Source organism: Citrus sinensis, chromosome 3 (genome assembly GCF_022201045.2).
Source record: "Citrus sinensis cultivar Valencia sweet orange chromosome 3, DVS_A1.0, whole genome shotgun sequence".
NCBI lineage: Eukaryota > Viridiplantae > Streptophyta > Magnoliopsida > Sapindales > Rutaceae > Citrus > Citrus sinensis.
Genome location: NC_068558.1, coordinates 17,100,817 through 17,119,985, shown reverse-complemented (window position 1 = coordinate 17,119,985; position 19,169 = coordinate 17,100,817). Strand labels below are relative to the sequence as shown.

Sequence of the window (19,169 nt, the reverse complement as noted above, 5' to 3'; positions counted from 1 at the left end):
TTTATTATCTAAAAAATATTTAGTAAAATAAAGGTTTTTTTTTTCTCGCAACCTTGTGAAACTCTAACCGTTAATTACGAATTTACCATGCCTTCCAAAATCCAACCCTCCCCCCCCCCCCCCTCCACCCCCACAAAAAAAACGTGATGAAATAGTGGAAAATTTCAACTACTAAAATAATCAGCGCATAGTTAGGAATCCTCAACTAAGGTGGTAAAAGTAATGATTACCGAAAAGATCAAGGAGTACTCTGCAAAATCGGCGGAACTAGTGGCTCTCGAACTCTCTTGAGCCTCGACCTCTTTCGGAACGCTTCTTTCTCGTATATAAATAAACCCGCAAACCCCAGAGCATAAATTACAAATTCAAGAGTATTTAAAAAAAAAAAAAACAAAGACTCTGCTTCAAATCAAGTCGCTCGCTCGAAAAGCTCCCTCACCAAACTAAAGAAAGCAGCGATGGCGATAATCTCCGATTTCCAAGAAGACGAGAACAAGCCTGACCCCAAGAAGAACCCATCGGCTTCCGCTTCTTCTTCTTCGCCATCATCGGCTAAGACGTCGTCGTTTAGCGCGACATTGGATCCGTCGAATCCGCTAGGGTTTCTGGAGAAGGCGTTCGAGTTTGTGGCTAAAGAGAGCGATTTCCTGACGAAGGACGCTGCCGAGAAGCAGATCGTGGCGGCCATGCGAGCGGCCAAGGAGAAGAGTAGTAATACTAAGAAGCAGCCGCAGCCCCAGTCGCCGCACCAGGAGGAGGTTAAGGCTAAGAAAATGAAGGAAGAGAAGAAGGAGGAGGAGAAATTCGAGGATTTGCCGACGATGAAGGTGCAGAAAGCTCCGCCGCCGGAGCCTCAATTGGATGCCAATGGCAATCCTGCTAGAGGTATTAATTTTATTTATTTTACTTGTGGCGTTGATATTTTCAATGTTTAGATTGTATTATCAATAAATCTACAATTGGTAGCTAAACTCTAATCTCAAAATTTAAAATTTTAGAAGGCTTCATAGGGTACGCACTCAAATGTGAATAATATTTTGTTTTTATTGGTAATTTTTTAGTTATTTGATAGTTTACATTGTTAAGACTTGTTGTGAATTGGAGGTTTTGTGTTAATTAGATTGGAGAAGTTTAATCTTAATTGTAAGACAAACAAGTTCAGGTTGCTTGTGTGTAGCAATGATTTCCATGAGTGGCTGTGTGCTTGCTTGCATTATTGATCCGGAAACATGTCAGTTTGTTCGATTAGCGGTGTGGATGGTTCATTGTGATAAATTATATAATTATGTTATTATGATGCATTATGATTATTAACTTACTATCTAACAATGCTTGTAAATTATCAACAGCTCCAAATAAAGGCAATGGTCTTGATTTGGAGAATTACTCCTGGACACAAATCCTGCAAGAGGTGACTGTCAGTGTTCCGGTTCCTGCTGGTACAAAATCAAGGTTTGTTTTATGTGAGATAAAGAAGAACCATCTTAAAGTTGGACTCAAGGGGCAGCCTCCCATAATTGATGTAAGTTCATATACTTTGGCAGCCTGCTTTTGTGTCAAAGCATATATCGGCCTTCAAAGTTTTGTTTGTCAGTTCCTTTGTCCTTTTAACGGCTCAAATTTCTGGATTTTAATATTTGCAGGGGGAGCTTCATATGGCCGTTAAGCCTGATGATTGTTATTGGAGCATAGGTATTTTACAATGCAGTACATAGATATACATTGAACATATTCTGAATTTTGTCCCAAATGCCTTTGCATTTTTCTTTTGGCATTTAGTTTGCCTTGACTCTTATTTCTTTTCATTCATTTGTTGTAATTTATAATACTAACATGCTCTCTGTAATTTTAAATGTTTGTTCACTCTAAATGATGCTTGTTCATTTTGTAATATATACTTTTATTCCTGCAGAGGACCAGAAAACTGTTTCTATTCTTTTGACCAAGCAGAATCAGATGGAGTGGTGGAAGTGTCTGATAAAAGGAGGCCCTGAAATTGACACTCAGAAAGTTGAACCTGAGAACAGTAAATTATCTGACCTGGATCCAGAGACTAGGTCGACTGTTGAAAAGATGATGGTAATTGGTTTATCTTTGCTCATTTTCTGCTCTCAATCTTAGTTATTCCTGGTGATATATAGTAGTATCTAAGACTACGAATTTCAATTTATTATTGGAATTTACTAATTACGTTATCTTGGTTGTTCAGTTTGTACTTGAAGAATGATAACCTAGTTTCTCTCCTTTGCTTATTTCTTGTGTGCTTGTTTTGCTGTTCTGCAGTTTGACCAGAGGCAAAAGTCCATGGGCCTGCCGAGCAGCGACGAGATGCAGAAACAGGAGATTTTGAAGAAATTCATGGCTGAGGTGAATACCGTTTTACACATTTCATCGTCTCCTATAATTGCACTCTGGTCTGCAAGTTTTGCTAGCAAAACTTCTAACTTATTATATTTTAACTTTTTAATTCGTGCAGCATCCAGAGATGGACTTCTCTAGAGCCAAGATCTCATAAATAGTCTCCTTATTAGGATGTGCAGTGGATGCACGTCAAAAGTTTCTAGTGGATTTCGAGTTTTGTTTTGCAGCCCCGCAAGCTTCTTATTAGATGTTTGAATTTTGTTTATATTTGTTAACAAGGATTGGACAATTGCTATCTAATTAGCATGGTGCGAGTCGATGCCTTCTGTGACATATTATTTTTATGTTGTTTCTTCAGCTACACTTTCTTGTATAATACTTTTGTTTCGAGTCAAAACCCACGAAAAAGCCAATTAAAGAAAGTGTTTTCTATATTTAAAAAAAAAAAGTACTTTCTAAACACATGATTTGGTTTAACTTTATTAGTTTAAAATAAATAGTTTGAGTTGAATCTAAAATAAAACTATATTTAACTTGTGTGGTGCCTTTGTATGTGAAGTAATCTAGTTTTAATCGAATTTAAATCTAATTGATGGCCGAAGAAGATGGTTTTAGGTACGGTAAATAGCTCATTGGAGGTGTTATGACTCCAGACGGGCCAGTTTTAAGGGCTGAAACACGGTTGACGGGATGAATTTGAATATGATTATCATGTTTCTGGGGCCCTGGAAATTATACAGATTCCATGGGGGATGCCTGTAGTCCTGTTTGAGGGATGAAATTTCCAGTCTTGGGAGTGGACTGCTCCAGTTTAAGGGCAGTGTTTTATCGACTGGAGCTATTTGAATTGACATTAAAATAAACAAATAAAAAGAATAAATAAATATATTAGTTGTTAATCTAGAAATCTCAAAAGTGCATTTGTTCACTTGTTCATTCAAAAATCAAAATCATGAAACCCAAATTCTTCAAAATTGAAGCATCTTCCTCTTCCAACTCACGCATAACAATAATACATTTGTTGCTAAAACGAACATTTGTTATTAAAACGAGATAATTTCCAATACATAAAAATATGTTTATAGAGTTTTATATTAATTTGTTTTTAACATTCCAAATATTATTAGAACACGTTAGTTACTAAAACGAGATAAATTCAAAGACAAAAATAATTCTAATACTTCAAAATTAAGCACTTGTAGAAACGAGAAATAAGAAAATGAAGAGGTAAATTTCAATAGGTAAAAATTAAGCACTTTCATGTAAAAAAGAGAAATTAAAAAATGAAGTGAAGCGATTAGAATGAAAGTTAACAATTTCTTACATGCATGATATATGTTTTAGAATAATTAGAAAATAAGTTATGAATTTATAAAAATAAATGTTATAAAAATAAATGTGGATGTTCATAACATATATCTCTTAATCTTCCCACTATCTCTCATTAACAACTTTCAGCTTCCCTATAACTCTCACTATCTCACAAGATATTATGATCCATAATTCTTCCATGAATTTCATGGAGTGATTATGTAACTATAAAAGGAGAGTTCATCTTTTGTTTTGTACACACAATTGGAATGAATAAAATTACTATATAATATATTGTTCTCTTATTTTATTCTTTATCTTGTGTTGCTTTTGTTATGTTAACTGAGTTATATCAAACTCTTTGAGCAAGAATCAGTTATGGTAAAGTACGTGGCGTTGTTATACCAGAACTACAACAGTTAAGACTGTTCTTAGGACCAGTAGTCCGCAAGCTCGGGTTTCCAGCCGATATACTTTCGCAAAACTTTTAAAACATTTTTCTCGGGTTATACAACCCAAAACAGACTTTCCTTTAGTCTAAAACAGGGTACCAAACCAGATAAGAAATGATCAAAAGTTTTCTGATGCACAGGATCCTTAGAAAAGGCAAGTGCAGAGCATACTTCCTTAGGTTTTCAAAATGAACAAATTTAATTCTTTATTCTTTTTCTTTCTTAGGACTTCATTTGCAGAGAGAGAGAAGAGTTTTAGGGATTCATGGTGTAAGAGAAAAACACGAGTTTATTTCTTTCAAACTTCTATATCTTACAAGCAAGGGGAGAATCCTTTATATAGAGGAGGATTCTTGAGAAGATAGGACAGGACCCCTATCTTTTACATAATTGCACAACTTTAATTATTACAAAAGACAAAAGTGCTTTAATAATTAAAGCATGACTTGGACAAAAGTATTAAAGTAAAAACAAACTTTAATAATTATGCAAACATAAAGCGAAACATCATTATGACAACAAGACAAACTACTTTATTGAAAGCAACAAGACAAACAACTTTATGGAGAGCGGAGATTCATGTACTCGTCTTCGGATGAGCTTTCGGTCTCATCTGGGTCCGTATCACCAGAGTGAGGATGCTTTTGGAAGAAAGTTCTGGAGAGCTTTGGATGCTTACAGGAGGGACCACGGCATGGTGGATAAGGGCAATTATAGTCTCTGGGAGTACACTTCGGAGTATACTTAGGGGAAGTTTGGGTGGCTTTGTCAACTTTGGATGGTTGAGCTGGTCGTTTGGAAGATTGGGTTGAGGGTCCTGGTACGGAGGGGCCAGGTTCATCCATTGTTGGTTGGGGAAACTGGTGGAGGTGTTGGCTCAGAGGAAGAAAATCTTCCCATGGATCTTGTGAGTCTTGGTAAAGAAAGTCAGTGTAGTCTGGTCGTTCTTCTTTGATGATGATGCCAGTGGACTTAGGTTTAGATATAGCAGATGGAGTGGGTATCATGAGAAGGTCATGTTGTGGACCTAAGGAGGTGTGAGAGATATCTTTAAGTGGCGGAGGTTGGTGGTTTAATTGGCAAAGGTAATTGTGCAGGACGTCTTGTATGTCATTTTCAATCACAGCTATATGTGGTGCAGTGAACCATTCATATACCTGATCTTGAGTCCAAAAGAGATGGGTGTCTGGATGTTGGAAGTATGGCCTGTGAATAATAAAAACTGATGTGAACATTTGTGCTTCAGGGGCAGGCATACGGTCAAGGTTGTAAATTTCGGACAGTTGTTGCAGTTTCTTTCTCCACCATGGGATGGGGGAGAACCATTCAAGTAGGGTCCAGGTAAGGGAGGTGGCGTTATCTGGATTAAGGAGGTGGTCCAGAGTGGGAGAAATGGGGAGGACTAACTTGGTTGCGTAAAGGACTGTTAGGCACCAGATGTACCATAACACGTCTTCAGTGGTGTCTCTGGTCGGATCAAGGGTTAAACCTGTAAGGAACAGATTTTCTGGGTGGAAAGTGGAAAAAGGAAAAGGGTCGGTGACAAGGTAGGCTTTCATGAAAAAGCGAAAGAGAGCTTTTCTTGCAAATTCTTGGATATCAAAAACAGAAGAGAAGGTTTTGTTGAAGGGAAAAGTTTTCTTGGTGAGAGCTTCTGGGGGTAGTGAGGTAGCCATGGAGATAATTGGAAAATGGTAGGTGGTGGAAAACAGGGTGAGAGGGTCTTGTGGTTTAGAGAGTCTGGAGAGCATATCAGGGATGAGGTTCTGGGATCCCTTTATATGCTTGACTGAAAAGTCATATTTGGAAAACCAATCTTTTAATCTGAGTAACATTTTTTCGGGAACAGTTTTACCTTTGAAATGAAAGATATTGGGGAAGGCTGAGCTGTCCATTCGGATGAGAAAATGGTGTCCAATCAGATGATACTCAAACTTTTTGATGCCATTCTTTACCGCTAAGATTTCTTTAAACACGCTATGGTAGTGCTTCTGTGTTTCAGAAAAATGTCCACTAGCGTAAGCGATAAAGTGTTCCTTGTCATTGAGTTCTTCGAGGAGGATGGCACCCCATGATTCATCACTTGCGTCTGTCTGTAATATGCGCTTGCCATCAGTAATCAACTTTAAAGGAGGCGGATTTTGCGCAATCTGCTTGAGAGTAGTGACAGCACGTGTGTGGTCAGCATTCCATTCTGGGGGCTTCTTTTTCAATAAAGCCGAGAGATGATGAGTGTGATGGTCCACATGTGGGAGGAAATCACGGATGTAATTGATAATGCCGAGAAACTGTTGGATTTGCCTTTTGGAAAGTTGCTGATCTGGAAAGTGAAGCAATTCTTGGGCAATGTGCTTTCCTGGCTGGTAGTGTCCATCTTTAATGATCATACCAAGGAATTCAATATTATCTGTAGCAATGGTGCTTTTCTTGGCCGATAACATGATTCCATGACTTTGGATAATATCATAGAATTGGGACAATAGGTTGCGATGTTCTTCATGCGATCCTGAAAAAAGCAAAATATCGTCAATGTAAATCAATGCATGATGCAAAATGGGCTGGAAGATTTGGACCATGGATTTTTGGAAAATGGAGGGGGCAGTTTTGAGGCCAAAGGGTAGGACGGTCCATTGGAAATGGGCATTGGGAATGCAAAAGGCGGTTTTGTAACGTTCGGAGGGTTCAATGCCGAGTTGCCAAAAACCAGATTTTAAATCAAATTTTGAAAAGATCTGGGCATTTTTAAGAAAAGTGAACATGCTTTGTCGGCGAGGTAAAGGGAATTTGTCATCTTGTAAAAACATGTTTAATGGCTGGTAGTCAATGACTAGGCGTTTCTTTCCTCGGACAATTTCAGAATGCTTTTCAACATAAAAGGCTTGGCAAGCCCATTGGGAACTTGTGGGTTCAATTAAACCTTGGGCCAACAATTGTGAACATTCTTGTTGGGCTAGGAGTAAGTCAGAAGGACTCATTCCTGGATGGGTAGCTTTAGTTGGGTTAATGTCTTCATTGAGTTTGAAGGGTAACTTAATGAAGAAAGACTTATTTTTCCACAATGGATTTGGATGGGTGAACTCAGAATGGGACTCTGGACAGAAACTCAAAAGTTTGGTTGAAATATCCTGGTAAGACTGGGGAGTTTCAGACAAATTGTAGAGTTTCAGAATGTTTGTGAATGGTTTGAACATGGACTTGACTCGGATTCCAGTGGGAATGATTTGGAGGTGTTTGATTTGGTGAAGGATGTCAAATCCTAATAAGATATCCTTATTAGGAAGAGTGGAACCAATAACCTTGGTCCAAATGACACAATTTGGGAAGATTTGAATACCAATGGATTTTTTGGTAATCAAAGAGGTGGTGAAGAGTTTGCCATTGACAGCTTTGAAATGTTCTTCAGACTGGGTCCAATATTCTGGTGGAAGAATATGGGGGTTCAACATGCTTCGTTGGGCACCAGTATCTATAAGACCAATTGCTGGAATGGGCCTTTGGAATTTTGAGGGCAAGATCTGGAGTTTGATGGATGGGATAGGAACTGTAGTATCAAGGGAGAGTAACTGTTGGTGGAAAATCACTTGAGACTGGTCACTATCTGAGTCAGAGGAATTTTGTAGTGCGAACACTGTTTCATCGTTGGGTTCATCTTGTTCAGAGAAATAGAATTCCAATTCATCTTTGGCAGGAGAGTAGTCTGTGGTTGCTTGAAGATGTTCAACCAACCGGATGGCCTTTTCTCTTTTGTTGGGACAATCTTTGGCATAGTGGCCTTTTCTCTTGCAGATGAAACATCTGCTTGATTGCTTTCGTTTGAATTCTCTGGAGGAGGAAGATTTCTTTCTGAAGAACCGGTAGGGCTTTCGGGATCTGCGAGGTTTGGATGAAAATTCTGGAGTTTTGAATTTCCGAAAATGCCGTTTTTTCTTTGAACTGCAATCGCAATCCTTTTTCTTGTGGCATTTGATCTGTAAATAAGGCTTTTTGCAAGCACTGCGGAAAGGTTCTTTGTCTTTCAACAGTTCTTTGAAAAACTGTTTTTGCTCGCAAAGTTTGTCAAGACAGGTTTTGGCAAGCTGGAAGATTTTGCCAAGGGAGATGTTGTCTAGGGAAAGATTGGATGTTGTAAGTTGTCTCTGGATGTCAGGTTGGAGTTCTTCGGGGAGGGAAGCCAGAAAGACATGTTTTAATGTCGGCTCATTGAATCCATTAAGCTTATAGAACAGCAGGGACATTCGCTTATAATGGAAGTCAAGATCCTTAGCATTGAGGGAGCAGCATTTCATGTTGAGGTAGTCTCGTCTGGCAGCTTCAAAGACTGCAGAAGGGTCGCCAAGGAATTGATCATGAAGTACAGCAAGAGCACTTGAAACTTCTGGAAGGTCAACAAACTGTAACTGGCGATATTGTCCTAACGAATCAAACCAATCTCTTAGAGCACCCGTAAAACGAGTAGCAAATTCTCTAAGGACTGATTGAGTTGTTTCCTGTTCTTAGCATCTGCAGGTCAATCCAGGCAGACATTTCATTGAGTCGGTCACGCCATTTATGAGATGGAAGATCATCAAATGTGAACCATGGACCATTTGACGATTTTTGACTAGGTGGATTGGGCTGGGCTGGAGAAGGTTGGTTTGTGGCAGAAGATTCAGGCATTTCGTCTTCAACTTCGGAGGGAATATCAACATATGGTTCTGTATGAGAGGTTTGGCCTTGATCAGGTTGAGCCATCAGGATTTTGGTAATATCAGCATAGGACTTTTCAGAGTCACTGGTGGATGCTGAAGATTCTGAGTCGGTTTCGGTATGGCTATCTGAAACAGCTAGATTTGAATCAGAAGTTGGATCGTCAGTAGATGAATGGATGACTGCGTGAGCAGTAAATTGGTTCATGGGTTCTTTATCTTTTGATTGGGCAGGGACTGATAAAGGAGCTGGTGGTGAGGTCGGTGTAAAAGTAGGAGATGGTTGGCCAGGGATGGTCAGAGAGGAAGGATGAAGAGGGGGAGGTCGAGGCTGCGGTCTAGGTTTGGGTTTAGGTTTAGGTGGCGGTGGCAAAGGATTGTCTCTGAAAAGAGTATGAGTCATGCCAAATAACTTGGAAGGGTCATATTGTTTAATAGGAGAGAGCATAGAGGCAAAAGGATGGTAAGTTGGACCGATAGAAGGAATAAGAGGTGAACTGGTGAAAAGGGTAGGTCTCTGTTTTTCAGATTCAATCTGAGCAAGTTCAGCTTTTAATCGCCTGATTTCCCTTTCCTTTTGGTCAAATTCGGGACCATTGTATCTGTGGGCTAGCATGGCTCGTAACTCTGAATCGAGTTGGCCAATTCTGGACTGGAGATTTTGGTGGATCTGCTGCATCTGTGCAGAGATGGAGTCAACCTTTGTCTCAAGCTGTTCAGTTCGTAAACTGATTTTCTCAACTTTGGAATTGATATTGACCAAAGTATCATTCTGTGCTCTAGCATTTTGGGTTTGCCAGTTGAGGACTGATTCAAAAGGTTTGGGAGGTTCTAGGTGGCCAGTGGAGGTAATAGGTGAAGGGATAAAGGGTTTGGACACAACATTTCGTTGAGAATCTGTATGGGGTTCCAAAGGAGGAAAGGAAGAAGAGTAATCTGAAGAAGTAGAGGAAAACATCATACAAGCCAGTGGTTGGACGATAGGTGTTGGGTGGGAGAGTGGTGATGGAATCTCAGATTTGCAATGTTTGGCAATCCATGTGAGTTCTTTTCGGTAGATGGGTAATGGAGCCGGTGGAGGTGGAGGATCTGATGGTGGTTTAGGGTCACAGTGGTGACATGGAACAGGAGGTTTTTTCTTTTTGGGTTTCTTTTTCCTTGTGGTTGCGTAATCATCGTCTTCTTCCCAATCATCCCAGCAGGGACAATTTGGGTCACACATGCCGGAACCAGGGGCATCCCATAGGAAATGGCCATTGTGTTTGGCTGGATAAACAGGGTAGCCTTGAGAATTAAACCCTGTAATGGGCAGATCTTCCTGCGCTGTCTGAACAGCTGTGATCATTGAAGAATAGGTAAAGGAGAGCCTAGGAGGCTCTTGTGGAGCACTGGGGGGTGGTTTAAAAGTCATTCTGACTGTTCCATCATGTCGTCTTTCAAACATGCCTTCAGAGGTCTGAATTGGAGCTGTATTGTGGTGGAACTGTTCATAGTTGGAGATCCATTCAAGAGGCATAAGCTTGATGAGCTCATGACGGGGAATTTGTCGGGGAATCTGGATGATTGTCGGGATTTGGTCAGATTCTGCTAACACCATGAGGGTGTCAGAGTGGTGTTCTGGAGCTGGTAGATCTAAGGCATGATTTTGAAGCCTGTAGACCAATTGGTGATGTAAAGTGGCAATTTTTGCAGAAGAAATTTGTTCAGCACCTTGAATCTGAACTTGGACTTTCAAGGTTGTGGGCAAATTGGGGTCTTGGAGAGAAAGATTGAAATTGGGATAGAAAGTGAGTAAAATACTTCCTGCATGAAGGGTTGTGAGGACAGTACCGATAACAGCATCTTGGTACTGTTTAAACCGGGTATCAAGCATAGCAAGTCGAGCGGTAACCGGTAATCCTTTTCTCCCATGAAGGGTAAGGATTAATCTGATGCCGCCAAGATGGAGATGAGTATAACCTTCTCGTTTCCAGTTGGAGAGCAACTCGGAGGGAATCTCCAGAGTGACATATTACTCAGCAGAGGTGGCTTGAAGAGCACACTGATCCAGGCGGGAAGACTGGATGTATTCTTTAGGGTGAGGGCGTCTGGTAGAGATAAGGGTGCGGATACTGCGGGTAAAGGAGCTAGGTCGTTTATACAACTGATAAGGGCTGAGGAGAGGGTAAGAAGATTCACTGATTTGGGCGGATTCAGGGATGTAGGAGTATTCTACAAGATGTTCAATTTTATTAGTAGTATGAGAAGTGCAAGATTTCGGTAAAGAAAGGGTGGAAGAAAGAGTAACAGGAGGTGAAGAGGAAGTGGATGCCATGAAGGAGAAGTTCTCTCTGCGCCTGAAGTTCTAGAGATCAAAATAGAAAAAGCCTTAAATTATACCATTTTGGGCAAGAAATCGTGAATTTAGAAAACAATATGACCCTTCCAAGTTATTTGGCATGACTCATACTCTTTTCAGAGACAATCCTTTGCCACCGCCACCTAAACCTAAACCCAAACCTAGACCGCAGCCTCGACCTCCCCCTCTTCATCCTTCCTTTCTGACCATCCCTGGCCAACCATCTCCTACTTTTACACCGACCTCACCACCAGCTCCTTTATCAGTCCCTGCCCAATCAAAAGATAAAGAACCCATGAACCAATTTACTGCTCACGCAGTCATCCATTCATCTACTGACGATCCAACTTCTGATTCAAATCTAGCTGTTTCAGATAGCCATACCGAAACCGACTCAGAATCTTCAGCATCCACCAGTGACTCTGAAAAGTCCTATGCTGATATTACCAAAATCCTGATGGCTCAACCTGATCAAGGCCAAACCTCTCATACAGAACCATATGTTGATATTCCCTCCGAAGTTGAAGACGAAATGCCTGAATCTTCTGCCACAAACCAACCTTCTCCAGCCCAGCCCAATCCACCTAGTCAAAAATCGTCAAATGGTCCATGGTTCACATTTGATGATCTTCCATCTCATAAATGGCGTGACCGACTCAATGAAATGTCTGCCTGGATTGACCTGCAGATGCTAAGAACAGGAGCAACAACTCAATCAGTCCTTAGAGAATTTGCTACTCGTTTTACGGGTGCTCTAAGAGATTGGTTTGATTCGTTAGGACAATATCGCCAGTTACAGTTTGTTGACCTTCCAGAAGTTTCAAGTGCTCTTGCTGTACTTCATGATCAATTCCTTGGCGACCCTTCTGCAGTCTTTGAAGCTGCCAGACGAGACTACCTCAACATGAAATGCTGCTCCCTCAATGCTAAGGATCTTGACTTCCATTATAAGCGAATGTCCCTGCTGTTCTATAAGCTTAATGGATTCAATGAGCCGACATTAAAACATGTCTTTCTGGCTTCCCTCCCCGAAGAACTCCAACCTGACATCCAGAGACAACTTACAACATCCAATCTTTCCCTAGACAACATCTCCCTTGGCAAAATCTTCCAGCTTGCCAAAACCTGTCTTGACAAACTTTGCGAGCAAAAACAGTTTTTCAAAGAACTGTTGAAAGACAAAGAACCTTTCCGCAGTGCTTGCAAAAAGCCTTATTTACAGATCAAATGCCACAAGAAAAAGGATTGCGATTGCAGTTCAAAGAAAAAACGGCATTTTCGGAAATTCAAAACTCCAGAATTTTCATCCAAACCTCGCAGATCCCGAAAGCCCTACCGGTTCTTCAGAAAGAAATCTTCCTCCTCCAGAGAATTCAAACGAAAGCAATCAAGCAGATGTTTCATCTGCAAGAGAAAAGGCCACTATGCCAAAGATTGTCCCAACAAAAGAGAAAAGGCCATCCGGTTGGTTGAACATCTTCAAGCAACCACAGACTACTCTCCTGCCAAAGATGAATTGGAATTCTATTTCTCTGAACAAGATGAACCCAACGATGAAACAGTGTTCGCACTACAAAATTCCTCTGACTCAGATAGTGACCAGTCTCAAGTGATTTTCCACCAACAGTTACTCTCCCTTGATACTACAGTTCCTATCCCATCCATCAAACTCCAGATCTTGCCCTCAAAATTCCAAAGGCCCATTCCAGCAATTGGTCTTATAGATACTGGTGCCCAACGAAGCATGTTGAACCCCCATATTCTTCCACCAGAATATTGGACCCAGTCTGAAGAACATTTCAAAGCTGTCAATGGCAAACTTTTCACCACCTCTTTGATTACCAAAAAATCCATTGGTATTCAAATCTTCCCAAATTGTGTCATTTGGACCAAGGTTATTGGTTCCACTCTTCCTAATAAGGATATCTTATTAGGATTTGACATCCTTCACCAAATCAAACACCTCCAAATCATTCCCACTGGAATCCGAGTCAAGTCCATGTTCAAACCATTCACAAACATTCTGAAACTCTACAATTTGTCTGAAACTCCCCAGTCTTACCAGGATATTTCAACCAAACTTTTGAGTTTCTGTCCAGAGTCCCATTCTGAGTTCACCCATCCAAATCCATTGTGGAAAAATAAGTCTTTCTTCATTAAGTTACCCTTCAAACTCAATGAAGACATTAACCCAACTAAAGCTACCCATCCAGGAATGAGTCCTTCTGACTTACTCCTAGCCCAACAAGAATGTTCACAATTGTTGGCCCAAGGTTTAATTGAACCCACAAGTTCCCAATGGGCTTGCCAAGCCTTTTATGTTGAAAAGCATTCTGAAATTGTCCGAGGAAAGAAACGCCTAGTCATTGACTACCAGCCATTAAACATGTTTTTACAAGATGACAAATTCCCTTTACCTCGCCGACAAAGCATGTTCACTTTTCTTAAAAATGCCCAGATCTTTTCAAAATTTGATTTAAAATCTGGTTTTTGGCAACTCGGCATTGAACCCTCCGAACGTTACAAAACCGCCTTTTGCATTCCCAATGCCCATTTCCAATGGACCGTCCTACCCTTTGGCCTCAAAACTGCCCCCTCCATTTTCCAAAAATCCATGGTCCAAATCTTCCAGCCCATTTTGCATCATGCATTGATTTACATTGACGATATTTTGCTTTTTTCAGGATCGCATGAAGAACATCGCAACCTATTGTCCCAATTCTATGATATTATCCAAAGTCATGGAATCATGTTATCGGCCAAGAAAAGCACCATTGCTACAGATAATATTGAATTCCTTGGTATGATCATTAAAGATGGACACTACCAGCCAGGAAAGCACATTGCCCAAGAATTGCTTCACTTTCCAGATCAGCAACTTTCCAAAAGGCAAATCCAACAGTTTCTCGGCATTATCAATTACATCCGTGATTTCCTCCCACATGTGGACCATCACACTCATCATCTCTCGGCTTTATTGAAAAAGAAGCCCCCAGAATGGAATGCTGACCACACACGTGCTGTCACTACTCTCAAGCAGATTGCGCAAAATCCGCCTCCTTTAAAGTTGATTACTGATGGCAAGCGCATATTACAGACAGACGCAAGTGATGAATCATGGGGTGCCATCCTCCTCGAAGAACTCAATGACAAGGAACACTTTATCGCTTACGCTAGTGGACATTTTTCTGAAACACAGAAGCACTACCATAGCGTGTTTAAAGAAATCTTAGCGGTAAAGAATGGCATCAAAAAGTTTGAGTATCATCTGATTGGACACCATTTTCTCATCCGAATGGACAGCTCAGCCTTCCCCAATATCTTTCATTTCAAAGGTAAAACTGTTCCCGAAAAAATGTTACTCAGATTAAAAGATTGGTTTTCCAAATATGACTTTTCAGTCAAGCATATAAAGGGATCCCAGAACCTCATCCCTGATATGCTCTCCAGACTCTCTAAACCACAAGACCCTCTCACCCTGTTTTCCACCACCTACCATTTTCCAATTATCTCCATGGCTACCTCACTACCCCCAGAAGCTCTCACCAAGAAAACTTTTCCCTTCAACAAAACCTTCTCTTCTGTTTTTGATATCCAAGAATTTGCAAGAAAAGCTCTCTTTCGCTTTTTCATGAAAGCCTACCTTGTCACCGACCCTTTTCCTTTTTCCACTTTCCACCCAGAAAATCTGTTCCTTACAGGTTTAACCCTTGATCCGACCAGAGACACCACTGAAGACGTGTTATGGTACATCTGGTGCCTAACAGTCCTTTACGCAACCAAGTTAGTCCTCCCCATTTCTCCCACTCTGGACCACCTCCTTAATCCAGATAACGCCACCTCCCTTACCTGGACCCTACTTGAATGGTTCTCCCCCATCCCATGGTGGAGAAAGAAACTGCAACAACTGTCCGAAATTTACAACCTTGACCGTATGCCTGCCCCTGAAGCACAAATGTTCACAGGCCATACTTCCAACATCCAGACACCCATCTCTTTTGGACTCAAGATCAGGTATATGAATGGTTCACTGCACCACATATAGCTGTGATTGAAAATGACATACAAGACGTCCTGCACAATTACCTTTGCCAATTAAACCACCAACCTCCGCCACTTAAAGATATCTCTCACACCTCCTTAGGTCCACAACATGACCTTCTCATGATACCCACTCCATCTGCTATATCTAAACCTAAGTCCACTGGCATCATCATCAAAGAAGAACGACCAGACTACACTGACTTTCTTTACCAAGACTCACAAGATCCATGGGAAGATTTTCTTCCTCTGAGCCAACACCTCCACCAGTTTCCCCAACCAACAATGGATGAACCTGGCCCCTCCGTACCAGGACCCTCAACCCAATCTTCCAAACGACCAGCTCAACCATCCAAAGTTGACAAAGCCACCCAAACTTCCCCTAAGTATACTCCGAAGTGTACTCCCAGAGACTATAATTGCCCTTATCCACCATGCCGTGGTCCCTCCTGTAAGCATCCAAAGCTCTCCAGAACTTTCTTCCAAAAGCATCCTCACTCTGGTGATACGGACCCAGATGAGACCGAAAGCTCATCCGAAGACGAGTACATGAATCTCCGCTCTCCATAAAGTTGTTTGTCTTGTTGCTTTCAATAAAGTAGTTTGTCTTGTTGTCATAATGATGTTTCGCTTTATGTTTGCATAATTATTAAAGTTTGTTTTTACTTTAATACTTTTGTCCAAGTCATGCTTTAATTATTAAAGCACTTTTGTCTTTTGTAATAATTAAAGTTGTGCAATTATGTAAAAGATAGGGGTCCTGTCCTATCTTCTCAAGAATCCTCCTCTATATAAAGGATTCTCCCCTTGCTTGTAAGGGATAGAAGTTTGAAAGAAATAAACTCGTGTTTTTCTCTTACACCATGAATCCCTAAAACTCTTCTCTCTCTCTGCAAATGGAGTCCTAAGAAAGAAAAAGAATAAAGAATTAAATTTGTTCATTTTGAAAACCTAAGGAAGTATGCTCTGCACTTGCCTTTTCTAAGGATCCTGTGCATCAGAAAACTTTTGATCATTTCTTATCTGGTTTGGTACCCTGTTTTAGACTAAAGGAAAGTCTGTTTTGGGTTGTATAACCCGAGAAAAATGTTTTAAAAGTTTTGCGAAAGTATATCGGCTGGAAACCCGAGCTTGCGGACTACTGGTCCTAAGAACAGTCTTAACTGTTGTAGTTCTGGTATAACAACGCCACGTACTTTACCATAACTGGTATCAGAGCCATACCCATCCTTGAAAATTTCATGTTTTCTAAATTCACGATTTCTTGCCCAAAATGGTATAATTTAAGGCTTTTTCTATTTTGATCTCTAGAACTTCAGGCGCAGAGAGAACTTCTCCTTCATGGCATCCACTTCCTCTTCACCTCCTGTTACTCTTTCTTCCACCCTTTCTTTACCGAAATCTTGCACTTCTCATACTACTAATAAAATTGAACATCTTGTAGAATACTCCTACATCCCTGAATCCGCCCAAATCAGTGAATCTTCTTACCCTCTCCTCAGCCCTTATCAGTTGTATAAACGACCTAGCTCCTTTACCCGCAGTATCCGCACCCTTATCTCTACCAGACGCCCTCACCCTAAAGAATACATCCAGTCTTCCCGCCTGGATCAGTGTGCTCTTCAAGCCACCTCTGCTGAGCAATATGTCACTCTGGAGATTCCCTCCGAGTTGCTCTCCAACTGGAAACGAGAAGGTTATACTCATCTCCATCTTGGCGGCATCAGATTAATCCTTACCCTTCATGGGAGAAAAGGATTACCGGTTACCGCTCGACTTGCTATGCTTGATACCCGGTTTAAACAGTACCAAGATGCTGTTATCGGTACTGTCCTCACAACCCTTCATGCAGGAAGTGTTTTACTCACTTTCTATCCCAATTTCAATCTTTCTCTCCAAGACCCCAATTTGCCCACAACCTTGAAAGTCCAAGTTCAGATTCAAGGTGCTGAACAAATTTCTTCTGCAAAAATTGCCACTTTACATCACCAATTGGTCTACAGGCTTCAAAATCATGCCTTAGATCTACCAGCTCCAGAACACCACTCTGACACCCTCATGGTGTTAGCAGAATCTGACCAAATCCCGACAATCATCCAGATTCCCCGACAAATTCCCCGTCATGAGCTCATCAAGCTTATGCCTCTTGAATGGATCTCCAACTATGAACAGTTCCACCACAATACAGCTCCAATTCAGACCTCTGAAGGCATGTTTGAAAGACGACATGATGGAACAGTCAGAATGACTTTTAAACCACCCCCCAGTGCTCCACAAGAGCCTCCTAGGCTCTCCTTTACCTATTCTTCAATGATCACAGCTGTTCAGACAGCGCAGGAAGATCTGCCCATTACAGGGTTTAATTCTCAAGGCTACCCTGTTTATCCAGCCAAACACAATGGCCATTTCCTATGGGATGCCCCTGGTTCCGGCATGTGTGACCCAAATTGTCCCTGCTGGGATGATTGGGAAGAAGACGATGATTACGCAACCACAAGGAAAAAGAAACCCAAAAAGAAAAAACCTCCTGTTCCATGTCACCACTGTGACCCTAAACCACCATCAGATCCTCCACCTCCACCGGCTCCATTACCCATCTACCGAAAAGAACTCACATGGATTGCCAAACATTGCAAATCTGAGATTCCATCACCACTCTCCCACCCAACACCTATCGTCCAACCACTGGCTTGTATGATGTTTTCCTCTACTTCTTCAGATTACTCTTCTTCCTTTCCTCCTTTGGAACCCCATACAGATTCTCAACGAAATGTTGTGTCCAAACCCTTTATCCCTTCACCTATTACCTCCACTGGCCACCTAGAACCTCCCAAACCTTTTGAATCAGTCCTCAACTGGCAAACCCAAAATGCTAGAGCACAGAATGATACTTTGGTCAATATCAATTCCAAAGTTGAGAAAATCAGTTTACGAACTGAACAGCTTGAGACAAAGGTTGACTCCATCTCTGCACAGATGCAGCAGATCCACCAAAATCTCCAGTCCAGAATTGGCCAACTCGATTCAGAGTTACGAGCCATGCTAGCCCACAGATACAATGGTCCCGAATTTGACCAAAAGGAAAGGGAAATCAGGCGATTAAAAGCTGAACTTGCTTAGATTGAATCTGAAAAACAGAGACCTACCCTTTTCACCAGTTCACCTCTTATTCCTTCTATCGGTCCAACTTACCATCCTTTTGCCTCTATGCTCTCTCCTATTAAACAATATGACCCTTCCAAGTTATTTGGCATGACTCATACTCTTTTCAGAGACAATCCTTTGCCACCGCCACCTAAACCTAAACCCAAACCTAGACCGCAGCCTCGACCTCCCCCTCTTCATCCTTCCTCTCTGACCATCCCTGGCCAACCATCTCCTACTTTTACACCGACCTCACCACCAGCTCCTTTATCAGTCCCTGCCCAATCAAAAGATAAAGAACCCATGAACCAATTTACTGCTCACGCAGTCATCCATTCATCTACTGACGATCCAACTTCTGATTCAAATCTAGCTGTTTCAGATAGCCATACCGAAACCGACTCAGAATCTTCAGCATCCACCAGTGACTCTGAAAAGTCCTATGCTGATATTACCAAAATCCTGATGGCTCAACCTGATCAAGGCCAAACCTCTCATACAGAACCATATGTTGATATTCCCTCCGAAGTTGAAGACGAAATGCCTGAATCTTCTGCCACAAACCAACCTTCTCCAGCCCAGCCCAATCCACCTAGTCAAAAATCGTCAAATGGTCCATGGTTCACATTTGATGATCTTCCATCTCATAAATGGCGTGACCGACTCAATGAAATGTCTGCCTGGATTGACCTGCAGATGCTAAGAACAGGAGCAACAACTCAATCAGTCCTTAGAGAATTTGCTACTCGTTTTACGGGTGCTCTAAGAGATTGGTTTGATTCGTTAGGACAATATCGCCAGTTACAGTTTGTTGACCTTCCAGAAGTTTCAAGTGCT

At 41.3% G+C, this 19,169-nt stretch overlaps 1 protein-coding gene across 1 annotated transcript; it reads left to right on the top strand.

The window, feature by feature from the left end:
- The first annotated feature begins 346 nt into the window (after positions 1-346).
- LOC102617573 (protein BOBBER 1) lies at positions 347-2,718 on the top strand. Its single transcript, XM_006477994.4, has 6 exons — positions 347-885; positions 1,350-1,522; positions 1,644-1,692; positions 1,913-2,079; positions 2,284-2,367; positions 2,477-2,718. The coding sequence occupies exons 1-6, from the start codon at positions 459-461 to the stop codon at positions 2,513-2,515; spliced, it is 939 nt and encodes a 312-aa protein (XP_006478057.2). The 5' UTR covers positions 347-458; the 3' UTR covers positions 2,516-2,718.
- Positions 2,719-19,169: the final 16,451 nt, after the last annotated feature.

Excerpts from the sequence above, each read along its gene's own strand:
- LOC102617573 (XM_006477994.4), top strand. The coding sequence starts at position 459 with ATGGCGATAATCTCCGATTTCCAAGAAGACGAGAACAAGCCTGACCCC. Across the intron at positions 2,080-2,283 it reads CGACTGTTGAAAAGATGATG|TTTGACCAGAGGCAAAAGTC; the intron begins GTAATTGGTTTA and ends GCTGTTCTGCAG. Across the intron at positions 2,368-2,476 it reads TGAAGAAATTCATGGCTGAG|CATCCAGAGATGGACTTCTC; the intron begins GTGAATACCGTT and ends TAATTCGTGCAG.